Raw genomic sequence first — 23,077 nt, 5'->3', positions numbered from 1 at the left:
CAAACAAAACATTTGTAGACTAAAATTAGAAATGCTTCCTGGAGGTAGAATGAATCAACTTCTGTTTAGGTTTATTCTGAACATAGACAAAAAGGACTTGCATTTATATAACAGAGGTGGACAAGGGGCTAAAGGGTTATTGGAAGGTAGGCAGGAATGTGGATTTGAGGTTCTAATCAGATCAGAGAAGACTTTTTAAATGACAGAGCAGGCTCAAGAGACAGAATGAAGTCAAGATTAGAGTGGTGCTGGAAAAGCACAGCACGTCAGGCCGCATCCAAGGAGCAGGAAAATCGACATTTCGGGCAAAAGCCCTTCATCAGTCCTGCTCCTCGTATGCTGCCTGACCTGCTGTGCTTTTCCAGCACCACTCTAATCTTGACTCTGATCTCCAGCACCTGCAGTCCTCACTTTCGCCTCAAGAGACAGAATGAGCCATTTCTGCTTCTTGCCAGTATGTTTATATCTGGAAGTTTATTAACAACTGACCCTGTACATTAATGTGACAAGCAAACTTACTGATGGTGTGGATTCTGTGCTTGCTTAACTTACTATTACACCAGATACAAAGTTGACTGAGTGTGTAGTTGACGACTTGTCTAAGTAATTGCTTTCCTAAACAATTGATTGACTGCACAGAGTGTAAGATGGTGAATTTTTATACAAAAGCATCACATGCTGTCAAGCAACCTTAGCGATCGAGTGTCTTTCTGGGATCTGTGTAATAATACATTAGTGCCCCAACAGTCTCTCTGCCTTTAAGCCCATCCTCGGGAGTTTCCATGAAATCTAGCTTACTCTCCTTACCATAAAATGAAAATGTTTGCATGTCTGAAATGAAACTAAAACTAAGTTAATCTACAATAGACCAAGAGTGGGCTATTGATTCTTTAAACCTGTTCTTCCATTCAATCAGATCATGGCTGATCTGTACCACAAAGTCATCTACATGCCTGGTTCCAAACTCCTTAATATGCTTATCGAACAAAAAAACTATCAATATTCCATTTGAAATTATCAATCAATCCCCAGATTGTATTGCTGTTTGAGAAAAGAAGTTCCAGATTTCCACTAAGCTTTGTACTTCCTGACATTAACCCAGAATGAAATTGCTTTGATTTTAAGGTTATCCTTCCCTGTTTTTGGACTGCACAACCTTTTCAGTCTATGATTTGATTCCACTAAACTAATCTCAGGTATTAACTGCAAGGCATGAAATAGATTAATTAATCTGCCAACCAGGTATTAAAGGATTATTTGTTGGAAGATGCAGCTACATTTACAATTTAAATAGAATGAGCATTGTGTTGATTATGATGCATGTCCACACATTAACATTTTTTAACTTCAGCACTTCTGCCATTGTTTAAGTTTGAAAATGTCGCCCCCATCTTCCTTGATTCGTATTTCATCTAACCAGTTTCCATTTCTACATATTCGATTGTGACTTGAATTTCACGATAGAATCTAATATTCTTATCTCTTGACAACCATTAACCAATTGTCCATCTAGCAGTTAAAGATCCCATGGAGGAGAAGAGCAGAATCAATGTTTGACTCTTTACTTTGCTCAGTGCTGACTGTAATTCTTCCAAGTACCAAAGATGGTATTCAGTTGACCAGCCGAAGCATTTTAGTACAAATATCTCCACACTTGCTGCTGTCTCCTTTAACCAGTTCAAGCTCAAAGGCTTTAACTCTGGTAAATTGATATTTCTCAGAAGAATAACCAACAATTGTAAATAAAAGTATTCAGCTCCTCAAAGTCTTATCCCTCACAGGATAGATGTCAATGAGAATGGCTTCGGTCATGTTATTTGTGGTTGCTAATAATCTTTAAATGCTGTTGTCCTGCTTTTTAAATATGGATTATTCACTGTCCTTTCTGAAAAAGCACACTCCACAGATTAAATAAACTTTACCAGAGCGAAGAAACCATTCACCCATTTTGTGCATCTTATTTGGTCTGTTTTTCCTTGAAGGGTAGGGAGGTTAATACATTGGTCTTTATACTGGCTGAACCTTCATGTCCAGTAAAGCATTAAGCTGTTTCCTTATGGTACCATGAATTGAACTCACTGTTCAGTATGAGCAAGATTTTAGTTTTGCTGTAGCTTATTTTTAATTAGGAATTTAAGTTTTTTTCTTAATCATTCCTGGGATGTGAGTAACTTTCCTTCCAGGTAACTTGTAAATCCTCCTATTGCACCGATTGTAGGTGCAGAGAATACAGGAGTCTCCTGACCCAGCCACAGAATCATGTAGTAGCAGTAACACACAGCTGTGTTACAATATTCAAAAGTCTTCAGGCACAGGTTCTTGTCTCCATGGTAATCATCCTCCTCACTTGATAATATTGAAATTTCTTTAGTTAGTTTTTCTTTAGCCACAGGTCATCAACTAAAATATGACCATACGACCATAAAACATAGGAGCAGAAGTAAACTGTTCAGCTCCGCCAATTAATGAGATCATGGCTGATCTGATCATGCTCAACTCCACTTTCCTGCCTATGCCTCATTGCCCTTGATTTCCTTACTGATTAAAAATCTGCCTACTTCGGCCTTGAACATACTTAACAGTCCAGTCTCGACAGCCCTCTATAGTAAAGAATTCCACAGATTCATAACAGCTGAGACAAGAAATTCCTCCTCATTTGTGTCTTTCATATGTGACCCCTTACTCTGAGATGCCATCTGATTCTAGAGTCTCCCACAGGAGAAACAACTTGTCCATATCTACCCTGTCAAACCCCCCAAATAAAGAATCTGTTATGTTTCAGTAAGGTCACCTCTCATTCTTCTAAATTCCAGTGAGTACAGGCCAATTCTACTCAACATCTCTTCATAAGACAATAACTCCGCATGCTAGATATCAGCCTGGAGAACCTTGACTGGCCGGCCTCCATGACATAGCCAACAGTTTTTCCTGTAAGTCCAATAATAAATGCGCAATTGTGCATTAAAGTTAGGGATGATGGTGAACTGGCTTAATCAACTGATCACAACCAAGAGCCATTTATAAACTGTGCATGTGGCTTCCCTGAAGCAATAAACTCAAATCGATTGTCGGGCGATAAGGGGTTGAGGTGATCCCTCTGTCTCATTTGCTCCACAGCTAAAAAGACTTTCCAGCACTCACAACACAAGGGGATCTACTTTGGAGAGGTCCTGGATGAGGGCCAGGCCAGTCCATCATTTACCCCAGTGTAAGCCAGAATCTTCAGGAGACAGGTAAAGAATAAATCATTTGTTACACAACAAAGGGGAAAAGAATTGTGGTTTTTCTTTGGAGTTCTTGCTTAAGCAGTGTTATACAAAATATAAATCTTTTGTTGCTTGTCACTGATACTGACTGGAGGTAGAATGTCTAAAATGGCCATTAACTGCAATAGATACTGACTGTGAAACCTAAACTCCCTCACACTGTCAGGATGACGTAGGTTTGGAATGGAATCTAGCTGCGATTAGCTTCAAGTCCATTACTGTTGCCATATGACATAACAGAAAAGGTTAAAGATACCACCACTGTAATGGATTGTTAATAGGCAACTTGTTAGTTTTGTTAATGTGCCTAGAGGGGTGACATCCATTTCCTTGAGCTTACCCTACACTCAGCTAAACCATATGCCCTGTCACATTATAGTTTTTGACACACTGTTCCATTTGCATAAGTTCATGAGGCTCTATTTAATTCAGGCAGAATTGTTGCCAATAAATAAATGTGCCTGGAGGGATAACATTATTTTGACATAGCAGGAATCATAACAAAGAGAATTACAAATGTCCTCGTCAGCTCTGATGATCTACAGGAGCACAGTGTGAAAGATGTGTAGGAGCACTATGTGTTTTATCGATATGTGCTGTTAAAATCCTTCCTTCAACCTTCCTCATTGTTATAGAAAACAGAATAAAGATGAGGCCATATAGCCCAGTCAGGCTCTTGCACCATTCAAACACCAGCTTCAGCCTCGACTCCATTTCCTATCCTTTAACTCCTGAAGAATCTGTCTATCCCAACCTTGAGTATAGTCAGAGAGAAGCATCCACAAGCCACTCGAAGAGACAACCTTTGAGTGAAGAAGTTTCTTCTTATCTCAGTCCTAAATGATTCACCTCTTACCCTGAGACGGTGCTTCCATTTCTAGATGCCCCAGGCAGAGGGAAACAACCTGTCAGTATCCACCCTATCCAAGTTCCTTTAGAATCATGTATGTTTCACAGAATCACAGAATTGCTAAAGGATTAGTGGTGCTGGAAGAGCACAGCAGTTCAGGCAGCATACAAGGAGCTTCGAAAAGCCCTTCATCAGGAATAAAGGCAGTGAGCCTGAAGCATGGAGAGATAAGCTAGAGGAGGGTGGGGGTGGGGAGAAAGTAGCATAGAGTACACTGGGTGAGTGGGGGAGGGGATGAAGGTGATAGGTCAGGGAGGAGAGGGTGGAGTGGATAGGTGGAAAAGGAGATAGGCAGGTAGGACAAGTCCGGACAAGTCATGGGGACAGCACTGAGCTGGAAGTTAAGAACTAGGGTGAGGTGGGAGAAGGGGAAATGAGGAAACTGTTGAAGTCCACATTGATGCCCTGGGGTTGAAGTGTTCCGAGGTGGAAGATGAGGCGTTCTTCCTCCAGGTGTCTGGTGGTGAGGGAGCGGTGGTGAAGGAGGCCCAGGACCTCCATGTCCTCAGCAGAGTGGAGGGGGAGTTGAAATGTTGGACCACGGGCCGGTGTGGTTGATTGGTGCGGGTGTCCTGGAAATGTTCCCTAAAGCGCCCTGCGAGGAGGTGCCCAGTCTCCCCAATGTAGAGGAGACCACATCGGGAGCAACGGATACAATAAATGATATTAGTGGATATGCAAATAAAACTTTGATGGATGTGGAAGGTTCCTTTAGGGTCTTGGATAGAGGTGAGGGAGGAGGTGTGGGCACAGGTTTTACAGTTCCTGCAGTGGCAGGGGAAAGTGCCAGGATGGGAGGGTGGGTTGTAGGGGGGCGTGGACCTGACCAGGTAGTCACGGAGGGAACAGTCTTTGCGGAAGACGGAAAGGGGTGGGGAGGGAAATATATCCCTGGTAGTGGGGTCTGTTTGGAGGTGGCGGAAATGTCGGCAATGATTTGGTTTATGCGAAGGTTGGTAGGGTGGAAGGTGAGCACCAGGAGCGTTCTGTCCTTGTTACGGTTGGAGGGGTGGGGTCTGTTGGGCAGAGGTGCGGGATGTAGACAAGATGCGTTGGAGGGTATCTTTAACCATGTGGGAAGGGAAATTGCAGTCTCTAAAGAAGGAGGCCATCTGGTGTGTTCTGTGGTGGAACTGGTCCTCCTGGGAACAGATCCGGCGGAGGCGGAGGAATTGGGAATACAGGATGGCATTTTTGCAAGAGGTAGGGTGCGAAGAGGTGTAATCCAGGTAGCTGTGGGAGTCGGTGGGCTTGTAAAAAATGTCAGTGTCAAGTCGGTCGTCATTAATGGAGATGGAGAGGTCCAGGAAGGGGAGGGAGGTGTCAGAGATGGTCCAGGTAAATTTAAAGTCAGGGTGGAATGTGTTGGTGAGGTTGATGAATTGCTCAACCTCCTCGCAGGAGCACGAGGTGGCGCCAATGCAGTCATCAATGTAGCGGAGGAAGAGGTGGGGAGTGGTGCCGGTGTAATGACGAAGATCAACTGCTCTACGTAGCCAACAAAGAGACAGTCATAGCTGGGGCCCATACATGTGCCCATGGCTACCCCTTTGGTCTGGAGGAAGTGGAACGATTCAAAGGAGAAATTGTTAAGGGTGAGGAAAAGTTCGGCCAAACGAATGAGAGTGTCAGTGGAAGGGTACTGTTGGGAATGTCTGGAGAGGAAAAAACGGAGGGCTTGGAGGCCTTGGTCATGGCGGATGGGCCCACAGCTTCCAACCTCATAGTCTGGGAAATCTCCCACCCACAGCTTCCAACCTCATCGTTCAGGAACACCGCACTGCCCGGTTCTACCTCCTTCCCAAGATCCACAAGCCTGACCACCCTGGCCGACCCATTGTCTCAGCATGCTCCTGCCCCACTAAATTCATCTCTACCTACCTCGACACTGTCCTATCCCCCCTAGTCCAGGAACTCCCCACATACGTTCGAGACACCACCCACCCCCTCCACCTCCTCCAAGACATCCGTTTCCCCGACCCCCAACGCTCATCTTCACCATGGATATCCAATCCCTCTACACCTCCATCCACCATGTCCAGGGCCTCCAAGCCCTCCATTTTTTCCTCTTCAGATGTCCCTGTTCTCTGCCACATCTCTTGCTATCAGTCTTTTCTCACAGTTTTTCAGCTTTTGCCAGGCTTCCCCTCTCTACAGTCTAATGCCTATGTGACCCTTGAACTCTACCTGTTGTTTGCTGTGATCACTGAGCTTTTCATCAGGCATTTCCTTCACCTCTGTCATTGGATCACTGCACCAGGTTAGTCCTTCACTGTGCCGTCTCTGGGCTCCACTCAAGCTGTGGTCTGTTGCTTGCCTTTAGATTTAAGTCTGGTCATTGTGTGCCATCAAGTAGTGAGATGAGGTCCACTCATTTGCACGCAAATTTTAACAGTTTAGTTTTTTTTAAATTCTTGATGTGAGTGCTGCTGGCTAGGCCAGCATTTATTGCCATCTCGTGTTGCCCCTTGAGAAGCTGTTGGAGTGAGCTAGGTTCTTGAACGACTGTAGTCCGTGTACTGGAAGTAGATCCAGAATGCCTTGTTCCTGGGAGTTCCAGGATTTTGACCCAGTAACAGTGAGGGAACAGTGATATATCTCCAAGTCAGGATAGTAAGTGATTTGGAGAGAAACTGGCAGAGTGTGGTGCTCCCATGTTTCTACTATCCTTGCCCTTCTAGATGGAAGTGTTTGTGAGTTAGGAAGGTGCTGTGTTTCAGCTTTATCTTTTATACTGATATAGTAGGTTGCTCCATTATTGAGGTTAGGGATAATATCATATGGGAACAGACTGAATGCATGCACCCAGATGAAGGATAGCAGCCAGCACTGTTTGGCTGAAGGACTCATCTCCATGCTGCAACTGGCATGTTTTTCAAAGTTCTCCCAATACAGAGACCTCTTTCCGCAACCGACCTTTACGACAACTGTATAAGAATGGACTCTATTGCACATAAATTGAATTAGTATAGTTTGGTGTTTGTTAGTTGGCATTGACATGGTGGGCCGAAGGGCCTGCTTCTATGCTCTATGACTCCATGACTGTCTCTATGACTCTGGGACATATTCTGGTGCCCTACAGATTGAGGCTTCAATTCTGTGTAACCTGACATATCTTGAACATAATTCTTTAAGTACATGTTCAGTAGCTATACATTAAGTAAAGGTAGGGTTAATCTTTCACTCCACATGTAGATTCATCCCTACAGTTTACAGTGAATTGCAGTCACTGCTAAACTGCATCACACAGGTCTTGTGACAGATACATAATGAATGACAGATGATAAAATGATGAACGATGATTCCATACTTAGATTGACAATATCAAAAGTACTTCACTGGCTGGAAACTGTTTTGGTACATCTGGAGATGATAACAGGTACTACAGAAAGAGAAGATTTTCTTCTCCCATTGTAATCTGTTACCGAATCATTGCTTGATATAATTGTGCAGCACATCAAATGTCATGTCGGTGTAAATGCTTCATTTATGTTACAACTAACCTACTTGAAATGCTAGTCAAACAGCCTCCAACCCTGGTTGGACCAGTGGTTTCCATAGAACTGATTAAAGCAGGCACACCATATACATGCACGTTAACATCAGCTTCCTGTGTTCAAGTGTGCTGTTGAGGTAAAACCTGACCTCTTCCTGGAAGAAAACCTGGGAGAGGAATGATTAGTGGTTTATCATTTTTGAAAGTGCTCATCAGACCTGAATGTAACAAATTCTGGGCTGTTAAGAGTGAGAAAACTGCCAAGGTTCAGACCATTACTTTCCAATCCAGTCTAGCTACAGGTGACATGCCAGAAACCAAGAAGGCACCTAGTATCATTCCATTGCTTAAATAAAAAGAGAAATAAGAACAGACTGGGAAATGAGAAGTCAATCAGCATCAGTTTGGTGGTGGATGAATACTTAGATGGATCCTGTGGAATGTTATAAATTACCATTTAGAGAGACCCAAATTAAACAAGGCCAGTCAGCATGGACTTGTTAAGGGAAGTCATGTCTGACTAAAATAGTCAAAAAAGGTGAGAGCTGACCTGACAGCATCTGTGGAGGGACAATTAATGCTTCGAGTCTGATATGGCTTCTTAACAGCAGAAAGGGATTTGAAAATTATGGTTTTTATGCTGTTGACAAAGTTGGAGAAGACTGAGTGGAGCAGATGGTGAGAATTCTAATGGTAGTAGAGGAGCTTTACAGACAAAGGATAGATGTCAATGGTAAAGGTTCACAGCAGAAAATAGGTGAGCTCTATTGAGAGCAAGTCCATGAAAGCAATAGGAATATTGTTTCCATCAGGATTCTTGTGTTTTGTGGTATTTATTGGTGATTTAGACTTAATGTAGGGTAGAATAAGAATCGCAATCATATAAAAATTACTCATTTGGCCGATAGTGCTGAGGAAAACATTCAAGCCATCCCGATACAGAACTGGCTCGAAGATAGAAGACAGAGGTTGATGCCGGATAATTGCTTTTCAGACTGGAGGCCTGTGACCAATGGTGCACCTCAAGGATCGGTGCAGGATCCACTGCTTTTCATCATTTATATAAGTGATTTGGATGTGAACATAGGAGGTATGTTTAGTAGGTTTGCAGATGATGCCAAAATCGGAGGTGTAGTGGACAGTGAAGAAGGTTACCTCAGATGGGCCAATAGGCCAAGAGGTAGTTGATGGGATTTAATTTAGAGAAGTGTGAAGTGCTGCATTTCGGAAAGGCAAGTCAGAGCAGGACCTATATACTAAACGGTAAGGTCCTGGGGAGTGTTGCTGAACAAAGAGACCTTGGAGTGCAGGTTCATAATTCCTTGCAAATGTAGTCACAGGTAGATAGTTTAGTGAAGAAGGTGTATGTTATGCTTGCCTTTATTGGTCAGTACATTGAGTATAGGAGTTGGGAGGTCATGTTAGAGCTATTCAGGACATTGGTTTGGCCACTTTTGGAATACTGCATACTATACTGGTCCCCTGTTACAGAAAAGATGTTGTGAAACTTGAAAGGACTTAGAAATGATTTACAAGGATGTTGCAAAGGCTGGAGTGTTTGAGCTATAGGGAGAGGCTGAATAGGCTGGGGCTGTTTTCCCTGGAGTGTCGGAGGCTAAGGGGTTACCTTATAGAGGTTTATTAAATCATGAGGGGCATAGTTACAGTGAATAGACAAAGTCTCTTCTCCGGGGTGAGTGAGTCGAGAACGAGAGCGCATAGGTTTAAGGTGAGAGTGGAAAGATATAAAAGTGATCTAAGGGCTAACTTTTTCATGCAGAGGGTGGTGCGCTTATGGTGGAGGTCGGTACCATGACAACATTGAAAAGGCATCTGGATGGATACATGAAAAGGATGGGTTTAGAGGGATGTGGGCCAAATTTAACTTAGGATATCTGCTCAGCAATGTCGAGTTGGACTGAAGGGTCTGTTTCCATGCTCTACAGCTCTATGACTATGACTGCCAGGAGTTAGCTGTAGATTGGGAGAAAAAAAGCCACGATGCATGTGGCAAAGTCTAACACAACAAAGAAGTGCAAAATAAATTATGAGAAGTGAGAGGGGAAGTGCAAGGGGATGTTGGAGACTGTATCTACAAATATCTCAAGGTAAGGGCGTGGAATGTCCTGCCTGCCAATGTAGTTAACTCAGCCACATTAGGGAGATTTAAACAATCCTTGGATAAGCACATGGATGATGATGGGATAGTGTAGGGGGACTGGGTTTAGATTAATTCACAGGATGGCGCAACATTATGGGCCCAAGGGCCTGTTCTGCTCTGTATTGTTCTATGTTCGATGTAACAGGACAGGTAGGTAATATGGCTTCTGCATGTTGCTGTTTATTACCCAAGGCTAGAATAGAAGAGCAGGTAGTGAAAATTGAGTTTATCACTTACAGTTTTGTCACTGCCTTATAGAAAAGATGACAGAAAGGATTCCCTTACCACCCAATGTCTGGAGGAAAAACGTCACATCTTAATCCTCGGGACCCTCCAACCCCATGGCATCAATGTGGACTTTTCCAGTTTCCTCATTTCCCCTCCCCCCACCTTACCCCAGTTCCAACCTTCCAGTACAGTACCATCCTCATGACCCGTCCCATCTGTCCATCTTCCTTCCCACCTATCTACTCCACATTCTCCGCCAACCTATCACCTTTACCCCACCTCTATCCACCTATTGCACTCTCAGCTACCTTCCCCCAGTCCCACCCCCCCCCCCCCTCCCATTTATCTCTCCACTCCCAAGGCTCCCAGCCTCATTCCTGATGAAGGGCTTTTGCCTGAAACATCGATTTTCCTGCTCCTCAGATGCTGCCTGACCTACTGTACTTTTCCAGCACCACACTCTTGACTCTAATCTCCAGCATCTGCAGTACACACTTTTGCCCACAGAAAGGATATGTTCACTCTGAAGAATGTACAGAACAGACTTGAAAAATGCTCATAGGACCAGAGAAAATTAGCAATGAAGAAAGAGTGAACACATTGTGATTATTTGCAACAGAGGAAGCTGAGGAGACAAAAATGGAGGTGCATAGAATGGATTTAGAATGGATAACAAGAAGCATTGACTTACATTAGCAGTAGGAGAAACAAAGGACAGCTGAAAAATAGATTTTTTTTTTACCCAGAATGTGGTGGGGATCTGAAATGCGCTGCCTCAAGGAGTGATGAGGGCTGAAGCCACCATTGTATGCAAGAATTACTAGATGTGCCCTTTTTAAATTCCATTAATGTGTGGAGCTGTGAACCAAGAGCTGGGAAGTGAGATAATGGCTTGTTGGCTGGCAGATATATGGTGGAATGAGTGGCCTCCTTCTGTGCTGTAAATTTCAACAAATCTATGGCATTATTAACTGTCCTGGAAGCACAACAAGAAACTCCTTGTCACTTTTCTGATGCTTTTTCATCACTTCAGTATATGAAATGTTCAATATTTTTTCGCGAGAATTAAATGTAGGAACATGCTAAAATTGACAAGCAGGAAAGGATTCTCATGCCATTCATGTGCCATGATGGCTGGCACAACATAGACTTTTTTTATACACTGGATGTTGGCACCACTGGCTAGGCCAGTATTTATTGCTCATCCCTCATTGCCATCTGAACTGATATTTCAGAGGGCTGGTGTGGATCTGGAGTTATATGTAGGCCAGACTATGTAAAGATGACAGATTTTCTTCCATGAAGAGCATTAGTGAACCAAATTTTTTTTATTTTCAAAACACAAGAAATGTTGCATAGTCACCATCAAGCCAGCTTTCAATTCCAGACTTCCATTTATTCAAATGTCACCATCTGCCATGGTGTGATTGGAACCACATCTTCAGATACTAACCTGGGTTTGCTGGATTACTAATACCAGTGACAATATCACCACACCATCTCTCGCTCCCTGCATTCTCCTCCCCTCCCCTTTACTTGGGAGAAAAGTGGAAAGGATGGTGTTGGAAAGGAAATCGATGCCTCTTAAATGTTGTTTGATATTTGCAGTACTTATCAACGTCAGGATTTTCAATGCTGGCAGTGAAATACTTTTCCATTTCAGAGTTCAGACATCAGCATTAAATGTGATCAGGTCAGACTTAGATAGATAAAGAAATGTCATCCATTCATTAACCATATATGTGTTTCACTCTGATTATTGCAGTGCCCTCCCTTCCAACAATATCAGTTGATTTTTTTTCCACTTACTTACTGAACAGACTGCTAGGTTCAAGCCATTTGGTGCCACATTATGCACGGTTTTGTGCCTACATTACCCTAGAGGGTGAAGTAAGACTACCTAAGTAGGTCACTGAAGAGCTGGCTGAAACAGTCGACATCAAATTCATCCGTAGATCCCAGCACTGACAGCCAGCTCAGTATATTCCTGTCTGCTGCTCAATTAGCCACAAGCAGGTGAATTTGAATTGCTTATTTTTCCCAGATGAATGTAAAAGATGGCTGGTACCAAGTTGGTCCTGTCAGTGCCAGTAACATCCATCTGATCCTTCAAAACCACGTCCTTGAAGCCTTCAGAAATGCAACCTAATGTCCATGAATAACAGGAGGAGAAGGAAAAGAAAGACAAGTCAAAATGCACAGTGCACATTACGATAATCATGATGGATACTTGCAGGCTGCAAAGGACAGCATCACTACTTCACCATTCACCCCATGAAGTAGTGGGGTAAAAGGAAGGGAGTTCAACACGAGGCCTAACTAGCTGGAGATGTTGCCAGTTTGCTGTGATGAAGAAGGAATGCGCATAACTGGTGTGGGGGTTTGGAGGACTGGAAGAAAGAGATCGGAATTGAAACACAAGGGTGATCACTTTTGATGTGTTGTTTTTGGGGACCCAATAAGGACATGCAAGGAGAGCTGTTCCGAGTGACGGGGAACTTAGTGCAGGATAGGAGATGAGCAGCAGAACTTTGAAGGAGCTGACATTTATAGATGGGTAAAGATGAGAGGCCAGCAGGAGATCACTGGAGTTGTCAGGCATGGATGAGAGAGAATGTGTGCCAAGCTAAAATAATTTCGGGTAAAGGCTCAGAAGTATCGGTCATCTGTTCTAAATGGCATTGCATTTCATAGACAACTCAGTGCAAATTCGGACTGTCCAACTGCAAAATCATGTATTAGCTTATTAAAGCAATTTTAATAACATACAACAAATCAGTTAATTAATCAAACTCATGTTCAGTCAAATAACATCCGTGAATTAACAGTCAACAGCATTTGGCAATGGTATAAAAATTGTTTATTAACCATGCAATCATTCAGGAGGAAATATGGATGCAGCAGCAAGAATAAAAAACAGCCTTACACGGGCAAACTGTCTGAAGGACAGGCCATCAGCAAGAGGTGAAACCATTGGGATAAATGTTCCTCACTGTCTAGAGAGACAGCGTGATTTGATGGAGCTGACAGTTTGTCTTTAAGAGCAGAGGAGTTCTCCTCAGTGTCCTGGCTAGTAATGTAGCACCTCCATATCTGCAGATTCGGTTTCCGTGGTTTCAGTTGTCTATGATTTACGGCGGTTTCAAAATATTACATGGAACATTCCAGAAATAAATCTGGAGGTTGCCAGGGAGGTAAGCTTCCCATTTGAATGATAGAGTTCACCATTATCTGCAGTTTCAGGCATCCATGGTAGGTCTTGGAACGTATCACCTACGGCTTCGGGGGGACATAGATATTTAACTCTCAATCAACATTATTGGTCATTATTACATTGCTGTCTGTGGCAGCTTGCTATGTGCAAATTGGCTGTTGTGTTTCCTACATTGCAACAGAAACACTGCTTTGAAAATACTCTGGGATGCCCTGAATTGTGAAAGGCGCTATGTAAATGCAAGTTCCTTCTCTCTTTGTGAATGTGGATTTAATGGAATGAGAGTGATCTAGAAAGGGTAATGTTCCACTGACCCAGATTATAGCCCTGTGGGCTAAAGGCAGGCAGGCAGGGTTGGCTATCGATTTAAATAGTTAAAAATGCACACAACACCACATTTTAGTCCAACAAGTTAATTTGAAAGCACTGACTTTCGGAGTGCTGCTCCTTCATCAGGTAACTGTGGAGCAGGATCACGACCAGGAAGGAGCGGTGCTTCCAAATAGTTTCCAAAGAGAAGCTAGTGCTTCCAAATAAACCTGTTGGACTGTAACCTGGTGTTGTGTGATTTTTAACTTTGTCCACCCCTGTCCAATACCGGCTCTTCCACATCAGTTGAAGTAGTGACCAACATGATTGTAGCACAGAGGTTTGAAACTCAACAGTTGGTCATACAGAGGTGTGGCTGTTGGGTGCAGGGGCTCACAGGTTAGAAGCAAAAACAAGATTGCGAACTTTTTCGCCAAGCAGAATAAGATGACTTTGACCACTCAGGGTTTGCCGGAAATTAGGGTTAGTTCACCCTTGACCTGGTGTTCAATGGGCTCCATGCTAACAGAGAGAGGGCTGAGGGAGTGGAGGTGCAAAAACTGATCACAATCCCTTTTAATGGCACTGATGCATCGTGACTCAAGGGCAATATAAATAAATCATACTCCAAAGAGCACCGAGTAATAAGAAACAGCTTTCCCTTCATTTGGAAAAAATGCCTTGTGGGAGGGAATAGAAATCCCCAGCCCTGAGTTTAATTTCATTTGTATCAAATTGCCTCAGTCCACATAGCTTTGATCAATCGCACAATGCTTGCAACTCAACCACCTTCCAACAATCAATCTTTTTTCCCATTAATGAACGACTCTTGCTGTCAAAAATTCTTCACATTCAAAATGCTTGCCAGTAGCCATGATTTCTAATGCAAGAAAGTAGCGTGTACAAAAAGTAGATAGAGCCATAAAGCATACAAAATCCTCGAAGGCACAGTCAATCTGGTCAAACAGCAGTCACATGCCTCGTTTTCTGTGGGTATGCAGGAAAGTTGATTATGTATTGATTTACTATTTGCTCCTGGCTTCCAAAACTATTGGCTGAAACCATTGGCACCTGTTCAAGGCAGAGAAAAGACAGGTAAATCCAAACTAAGCTTCATACAGATTGATTACACTCAAAGGCTAATTTTCCCAAGTACAAGCCTCAGAACGAGGTGCACTGAAGGTTCACAGAATTTACTCCTGCAATGAAAGGCATGCCCTGTGATATGGACCAGACCAGTCTCCTTCAAAGGTAACCTGGACTCTAACTTTTCTTATTTTAAAGACAAATGTAATGTGCTGTTTTCCAGATACAATTCAACTGATCAAACTACTCGATGTAAAGCAAAACATCATTTATTCAACACCATAGTTAAATTACAATAAAATTAAATTTTATTAGATTCCCTACAATGTGGAAACAGGCTCTTCGGCCCAACTAGTCCACACCGACCCTCCGAAGAGACACGCAATCAGACCTATTCCCTAACTCTATGGGCAATTTTAGCATGACCTAACCTGCACATTATCAGACTGTGGGAGGAAACCAGAGCACCCAGTGGAAACCCACGCAGACACAGGGAGAATGTGCAAACTCCACACAGACAGTCACCTGAGGCTGGAATCGAACCTGGGTCCCTGGTGCTGGGAGGCAGTAGTACTAACTACTGAGCCACTGTGCCCCCCCTTATGAAAGAACTTAAAGTAACAACTCTATTGGAAAACTTTACACATAGATACAGTAACTATTACTAATTAACTGTCCCAATATAGTAACATCACATAAACACACTCTTTGGCAAAAAAGACAAATTCAGAAATCAGATTTTCTCAAATGCCACATCCACAATAGGAAGAGAAACCCTTGCTCCTAGCTGTAACCGAGAGAGAGGGGAAAAAAATAGCTTATATTTCTTCAAAACTCCAGCAGCTCCTGCTGAACCTGAAAGCTAAAAGAAACTAGCAATCCTGGCTTATGCAAGCTGGCTACACCCATACAGGCTGCTTCTATTGTTCCAGTTTCTAAAAACGTCCCAAGGCCTCATAACCTGTTTAAGTTACTACAGATAGCTCAGCAACTCTCACTCAATCTCTTTCTTAAAAGAAACCAGGACAAAAAACACCTCTTAAAGCCAAAGCATTGTCACACCTGTGAACAGAAGTTATGTCGAATAGGCTCATATTTTCTGGGGATTAGAGGGCTGAGAGACCATACCAGTGAAATGGGTACAATTTCTAGAGAGCTTAACAGATATGGAGAAGTTGTTTCCTAAAGCTCAAGGGTCTAGGCATAAGGGTTAGCCATGTAGGGCTGAGATAAGGACATATTTCTTCATTCAGTGAGTAGCGAATCTTTAGAATTCTATACCCAAGAGATTTGTGGATGTTCAATTATTAAGTATATTTAAGATTGGGATAAAAGTTATTTTTAGCAACCAAGGTATATGGGAGGAGTTAGCCAAATGAAGTCAATGTCGAAGTTCAACCCTGATCTTGCTAAACGCTGGACTAGACTCAAGGGGTCAAGTTGCTTGCTCCCTCTCTGACTTTTGCTATTCTGAGCTGGGAATATTTGCCTGATGCTTAAATAGATTGGGATGTTCATGGACAACTTGACCAACAGATTCTCAATTTGATGGAAGCAACTGATGATCCTTGTCAATACCGTGTACTTGGAAATGTAGCCCTTAAACAATTTGAATTTAAAATGTTTTATTTATCAACAGATTGGCATCACTAGACTGGACACAGCTTGCTGATAATGAGTTACTCTGAGAAAATTGTGCTGAATCTTCAATACCTCTGCAATCCCCATTCCCCAGGCTTCTGTGTATCCCTGTCTCCTGGCATTCCTTACTTGGTTCCAGAACTTTCAACTCCTTTAGTCCCACCTTCTAGAATATTCTTCTTCGGTCTCTTTACTTTGCCAATTTTTATGATGTCTTTACTAATTAAACCAACATGTTTCATGTTCCATTTCCCACTTCTCTACCGTTCAATCCATTTCTTTTTATTAAAATGCATGGACTATTTCATTAAAGTGGAGAGAAGATTGTGATAATGGTGAAAATAGTTAGAATGAGCTTCATGCAGATCACAGTGATCTAATTGATCTCATGACTCTGACATTAGTAAGAGAGAAGAGAAAAATCTAGAATGCACATATGAAGAGAGAGTTCTTAAACAAGACAGTTGTGAGCTGCATTTGATAACTTACTCTGTACAGGTATGAATAAAGATGTGTGTCAGTAAAAAAGTTTATTTCGTGATAATGAGCAAGAAGCCTCAGGGACAGGGTGGCACGGTGGCTCAGTGGTCAGCACTGCTGCCTCACAGCGCCAAGGACCCAGGTTTGATTCCTCCCTTGGATGACTATCTGTGTGAAGTTTGCACATTCTCCTTGTGTCTGCGTGCATTTCCTCCGGGGGCTCCAGCTTCCTCCCTCAGTTTAGAGGTGTGCAGTTGGATTGGCTGTGCTAAATTGCCCATAGTATCCAGAAACGTGTAGGCTAGGTGGATTAGCCATGGGAAACGCAAAGTTACAGGGATTGAGTAGAGGGGTGGGTCTGAATACGATGCTCTTCGGAGGGCCAGTGTAGACTTGATGAACCATTCCTGATGAAGGGCTTTTGCCTGAAACATCGATTTTGCCTGCTCCTCGGATGCTGCCTGACCTGCTGTGCTTTTCCAGCACCACTCTAATCTGGACTCTGATCTCCAGAATCTGCAGTCCTCACTTTTGCCTTGATGAACCAAATGGCCTGCTTCCACACAGTGAGGATTCCATGACTCTACAACAGTATTTGACAACCACAGCCAGTGATACTCCAGACCAGTATCTCAATTTGCAGGTAGCAGTACTGGCTTAAAGCTCAATATGAAGCACCAACTGCACACATAAGCTTTTGCATGGACAATTGACTTTAGCAGCAGGGGCTCCAATTGAAATGCAGGGATAAATGATGTTGCTTGAACCATATGTTTCCAACAGTGAGTTACAATGGCACCAACATGAAGACCATGAGGGATGTTGGTCTTGATCACAAGACAATACAAATGGAGATCAATAGGAAGAGATTGACAAGCAAATTTATATTGAGGAGATTAACTTTTTGTTTTAAAATAGAAAAAGGAACCTGTGATAGGAGCTAGAGATTAACAAAGTTTTGTGCCCAGATTATGTGAAACTTGAAGTTGGTTTTGAAGGCTTCAGGGTAGAATGAAAACAGATGGAACAGTAAAAAGGCTTTTCTTGTACAGGTCAAGTCTTTGGAGTCCAAAGGGACAACTGCACCAGATCTTCAGTTAGTTAATGGACTGTCACATGGGGCCCTTGATTTTTATTCATGTTTATTGTCTAAATCAAACATTCAATCTTTATACTCGTTAAGTGGGTAATTAGCTTATTGAAATTGGAGAAAAGTAATGACTGTGGATGCATTGTGACAGGTCAATTTTCGGTCAATCTGACTGAGAATATCTTCTGCAAGAAATGTTTTAGTAATACTATTTTACTTTGTATTAGTGGGGCCACTGACACCCTTAATAATTGTTAGATGCAGCATTTTTAAGTTTACTTGGAAAAATATATTCCTCAATACAGATATTTTGAATTCACAAGTTTCATGAAAAATGAGAAGTCACTATTTCATTTATTTTCTTTTTATTCATGGAGATTGAACAACATTTGCTGTCCTAAATTGCTCTCGAGAAGATGCTTAGCACTGTAGTCCAGGAGGGGTAGGTACATTCACAATGCTGTTGGGAAGGAGTTCCAGGGTTTTTACAGCAGTGAAGCAACAGTGATATAGTTCCCAGTCAATAGACAATAGGTGCAGGAGTAGGCCATTCTGCCCTTCGAGCCTGCTCCACCATTCATTATGATCATGGCTGATCATCCTCAATCAGTATCCTGTTACTGCCTTATCCCCATAACCCTTGATTCCACTATCTTTACGAGCTCTATCCAACTCTTTCTTGAAAGTATCCAGAGACTTAGCCTCCACAGCCTTCTGGGGCAGAGCATTCCATACACCCACCACTCTCTCGGTGAAGAAGTTTCTCCTCAATTCTGTTCTAAGTGGCCTACCCCTTGTTTTTAAACTGTGTCCTCTGGTTTGGGACTCACCCATCAGTGGAAACATGCTTCCTGCCTCCAGAGTGTCCAATCCTTTAATAATCTTATACGTCTCAATCAGATCCCCTCTCAGCCTTCTAAACTCAAGTGTATACAAGCCTAGTCACTCCAATCTTTCAGCATAAGATAGTCCCGCCATTCCAGGAATTGACCTCGTGAACCTACGCTGCACTCCCTCAATAGCCAGAATGTCTTTCCTCAAATTTGGAGACCAAAACTGCGCACAATATTCCAGGTTTTGTCTCAACAGAGCCCTGTACAGCTGCAGAAGGACCTCTTTGTTTCTATACTCAATTCCTCTTGTTATGAAGGCCAGCATGCCATTAGCTTTCTTCACTGCCTGCTGTACCTGCATGCTTGCTTTCATTGACTGGTGTACAAGAACACCTAGATCTCGCTGTACTGTCCCTTTATCTAACTTGAACCCATTTAGGTAGTAATCTGTCTTCCTGTTCTTGCCACCAAAGTGGATAACCACACATTTATCCACATTAAACTGCATCTGCCATGCATCCGTCCACTCACCTAGACTGTCCAGGTCACCCTGTATTCTCCTAAAATCCTCCTCACATTTCACCCTGCCACCCAGCTTTGTGTCATCAGCAAATTTGCTAATATTACTTTTAATACCTTCATCTATATCATGAATGTACATTGTAAAAAGCTGCGGTCCCAGCATTGATCTCCGCGGCACACTACTGGTCACCGCCTGCCATTCCGAAAGAGGTCCTTCTGCAGCTGTACAGGGCTCTGTTGAGACAAAACCTGGAATATTGTGCGCAGTTTTGGTCTCCAAATTTGAGGAAAGACATTCTGGCTATTGAGGGAGTGCAGCGTAGGTTCACGAGGTCAATTCCTGGAATGGCGGGACTATCTTATGCTGAAAGATTGGAGTGACTAGGCTTGTATACACTTGAGTTTAGAAGGCTGAGAGGGGATCTGATTGAGACGTATAAGATTATTAAAGGATTAGACACTCTGGAGGCAGGAAGCATGTTTCCACTGATGGGTGAGTCCCGAACCAGAGGACACAGTTTAAAAACAAGGGGTAGGCCACTTAGAACAGAATTGAGGAGAAACTTCTTCACCGAGAGAGTGGTGGGTGTATGGAATGCTCTGCCCCAGAAGGCTGTGGAGGCTAAGTCTCTGGATACTTTCAAGAAAGAGTTGGATAGAGCTCGTAAAGATAGTGGAATCAAGGGTTATGGGGATAAGGCAGTACTCTTTGTTTCCTGACAGCAAACCAATTTTCAATCCATGTCAGTATTTTGCCCTCAATACCATGTGCCCTAATTTTGCTCACTAACCTCCTATGTGGGACTTTATCAAAGGCTTTCTGAAAGTTCAGGTATACTACATCCACTGGATCTCCCAATTCCATCTTCAGAGTTACATCCTCAAAAAATTCCAGAAGATTAGTCAAGCATGATTTCCCCTTCATAAATCCATGCTGATTCTGACCTATCCTGTTACTACTATCCAGATGTGACGTAAGTTTGTCCTTTATAATTGACTCCAGCATCTTTCCCACCACTGAGGTCAGACTAACTGATCTATAATTCTCTGTTTTCTCTCTCCCTCCTTTCTTAAAAAGTAGGACAACATTAGCCACCCTCCAATCTGCAGGAACTGACCCTGAATCTATAGAACATTGGAAAATGATCACCAATGCATCCACAATTTCTAGAACCACCTCCTTCAGTACCCCGGGATGCAGACCATCAGGTCCCAGGCACTTATCAGACTTCAGACCTAACAGTCTCTCCAACACCATTTCCTGCCTATTATAAATTCCCTTCAATTCAGGTCCTTCAGCCACTATTACATCTGGGAGATTGCTCGTGTCTTCCCCAGTGAAGACAGATCGAAAGTACCAATTCAACTCTTCTGCCTTTTCTTTGTAATAAATTCACCCGTTTCTGCCTTCAAGGGCTCAATTTTAGTCTTAACCATTTTTCTTCTTTTCACATACCTAAAAAAGCCTTTACTACCCTCCTTTATATTTTTGGCCAGTTTACCTTCATACCTTATTTTATCTTTGCATATTTCCTTTTTAGTCGAGGTGGTGAGTGGCTTGCAGGGAATCTTGATTGGTTAGTGTCCTTATGCATCAGCAACCCTCATCATTTCGAATCAAATTGGAAGATGCCATCCAAGGAAACATGAGCGAGTTGCATGTTCTGGTTGGTGGAAATGATGCTGCTGCTGCAGGGCATCAGTTTTGGAGGGGTGGAAGTTTGAAAGTGGGTGGATGAGGTACTAATCAAGCAGGCTATTTTTTTCCTGGATTGTATTGCGTATTGCATTACATTCCTGACTTGTGCCTTGTAGATGATGGACTGGAGGTGAGTTAGTTACCACAGAATTCCCAGCCACTGGCCTGTTTTTGTAGCCAATGTGGTTATCAGTCCATTTATCTTTCTACATCCAGTTTGCCTCTTGATGATGTCTAATAATTTAAATGATAATGAGTTTCAAGAAGATTTGTAGCTCAGGTTAAGTTTCTGGATATAGGTTTGCTTGCTGAGCTGGATGGTTCATTTTTAGACACTATGTCACCATACTAGGTACCATCATCAGTGAGCCTCCAGATGAAGCACTGGTGGTATGGCCCGCTTTCTATTTATGTGTTAAGGTCCTTGTGTTGGTGATGTCATTTCCTGTGGTGATGTCATTTCTGGTTCTTTTTCTCGGGCGGGGGGGGGTGGTAAATGAGATCCAAGTCAATGCGTTTGATGATAGAGTTCCAGTTGGACTGTTATACTTCTAGGAATTCTCATACGTGTTTCTGTTTGACTTGTCTTCGGTTGGATGTGTTGTCCCAGTCAAAGTAGTGTCCTTCCTCATCTGTATGTAAGGATATTGGTGAGAGAGGGTCATGTCTTTTTGTGGCTAGTTGATGTTCATGTATCCTGGTGGCTAGTTTTCTGCCTGTTTGTCCAATGTAGTGTTTGTTATAGTTCTTATAACGAAAGAATGTGGGCGGCACGGTGGCACAGTGGTTAGCACTGCTGCCTCACAGCGCCAGAGACCCGGGTTCAATTCCCGCCTCAGGCGACTGACTGTGTGGAGTTTGCACGTTCTCCCCGTGTCTGCGTGGGTTTCCTCCGGGTGCTCCGGTTTCCTCCCACAGTCCAAAGATGTGCAGGTCAGGTGAATTGGCCATGCTAAATTGCCCGTAGTGTTAGGTAAAGGGTAGATGTAGGGGTATGGGTGGGTTGCACTTCGGCGGGTCGGTGTGGACTTGTTGGGCCGAAGGGCCTGTTTCCACACTGTAAGTAATCTAATCTAATCTAAAATGAGTTCTTGTAATGAAAACAAATCTTCCAGCTCAGCGAGCAAACCTACATCCAGAATTTAAATGATAACAACTGATAGCACAACTTAAAACATACTGTTAAATGGCTGCATGCTTCAGCATGAGGTCAAACTTCTTGCAAGCTAATACCATTACAGCTCACTCGCTCACTTTAAAGTCAGTTGCACATCTGAAAGGGGAGGTTCATTCGAGCGGCAGTACAGGGTGAAGATGGCTGTCAAAAACACTTTGAGCACATAGAACACTGATTAAGGCCTACAGGACAGAGAACAGACTCCAAGATTCTCCAATTCAGCACTGGAGGCCTTGATGCAGGAGGTAGACTGGAGTAAAGAGGTCTTCAATTCACAGGGAAGCAAAAGTCCCTCCAGACAGACACTGCAGGGCAGTAGGAGAAGGTCATTACCCATGTCTACAGGAATAATGCCAGCAGACTAGAGGACAGCAAATGTTGTTACCTTGATCAAGAAGAGACAACCCTGGAAATTATAGACCTGTGAGCCTTACTTCGGTTGTGGGTAAAGTGTTTGAAAGGATTATAAGAGATAGGATTTACAATCATCTAGAAATGAATAAGTTGATTAAGGATAATCAACATGGCTTTGTGAACGGTTGGTCATGCCTCACAAACCTTACTGAGTTATTTGAGAAGGTGAGAAAATAGGTCTTGAAGGTAATGCGGTTGATCTGGTGTATATGGATTTCAGTAAAGCATTTGATAAAGTTCCCCATGATAGGCCACTGCACAAAATATAGGAGCATGGGATTGAGGGTGATTTAGCGGTTTGGATCAGTAATTGGCGAGCTGAAAGAAGACAGAGAGTGGTGGTGGATGGGAAATGTTCATCCTTCAGTTCAGTTTCTAATGGAGTACCACAAGGATCTGTTTTATGTCCACTAGTGTTTGTCATTTTTATAAATGACCTGGATGAGGGCATAGAACGATAGGTTAGTAAATTTGCATATGACACTAAGGTTGGTAGAGTTGTGGATAGTGACAAAGAATGTTGTAGGTTACAAAGGGACATAGCTAAGCCG

The 23,077-nt window shown here is 42.9% G+C and overlaps 1 protein-coding gene across 2 annotated transcripts in view; it reads right to left on the bottom strand.

Moving 5' to 3' along the window:
* Positions 1-12,936: 12,936 nt before the first annotated feature.
* LOC140486472 (immunoglobulin superfamily member 5-like) overlaps positions 12,937-23,077 on the bottom strand; it is a 97,023-nt gene continuing 86,882 nt past the window's right edge. For both annotated transcript variants that reach the window (XM_072585688.1, XM_072585689.1), the window contains exon 9: positions 12,937-14,655. In XM_072585688.1, the coding sequence (XP_072441789.1) occupies positions 14,545-14,655 (111 nt within the window). In that variant the 3' untranslated portion in view covers positions 12,937-14,544. The remainder of the gene's footprint in view (positions 14,656-23,077) is intronic.

Source organism: Chiloscyllium punctatum, chromosome 15 (genome assembly GCF_047496795.1).
Source record: "Chiloscyllium punctatum isolate Juve2018m chromosome 15, sChiPun1.3, whole genome shotgun sequence".
Classification (NCBI taxonomy): domain Eukaryota; kingdom Metazoa; phylum Chordata; class Chondrichthyes; order Orectolobiformes; family Hemiscylliidae; genus Chiloscyllium; species Chiloscyllium punctatum.
Note: the sequence above shows the minus strand (reverse complement) of the source record. Positions and strands in the feature narration are given on the sequence as shown.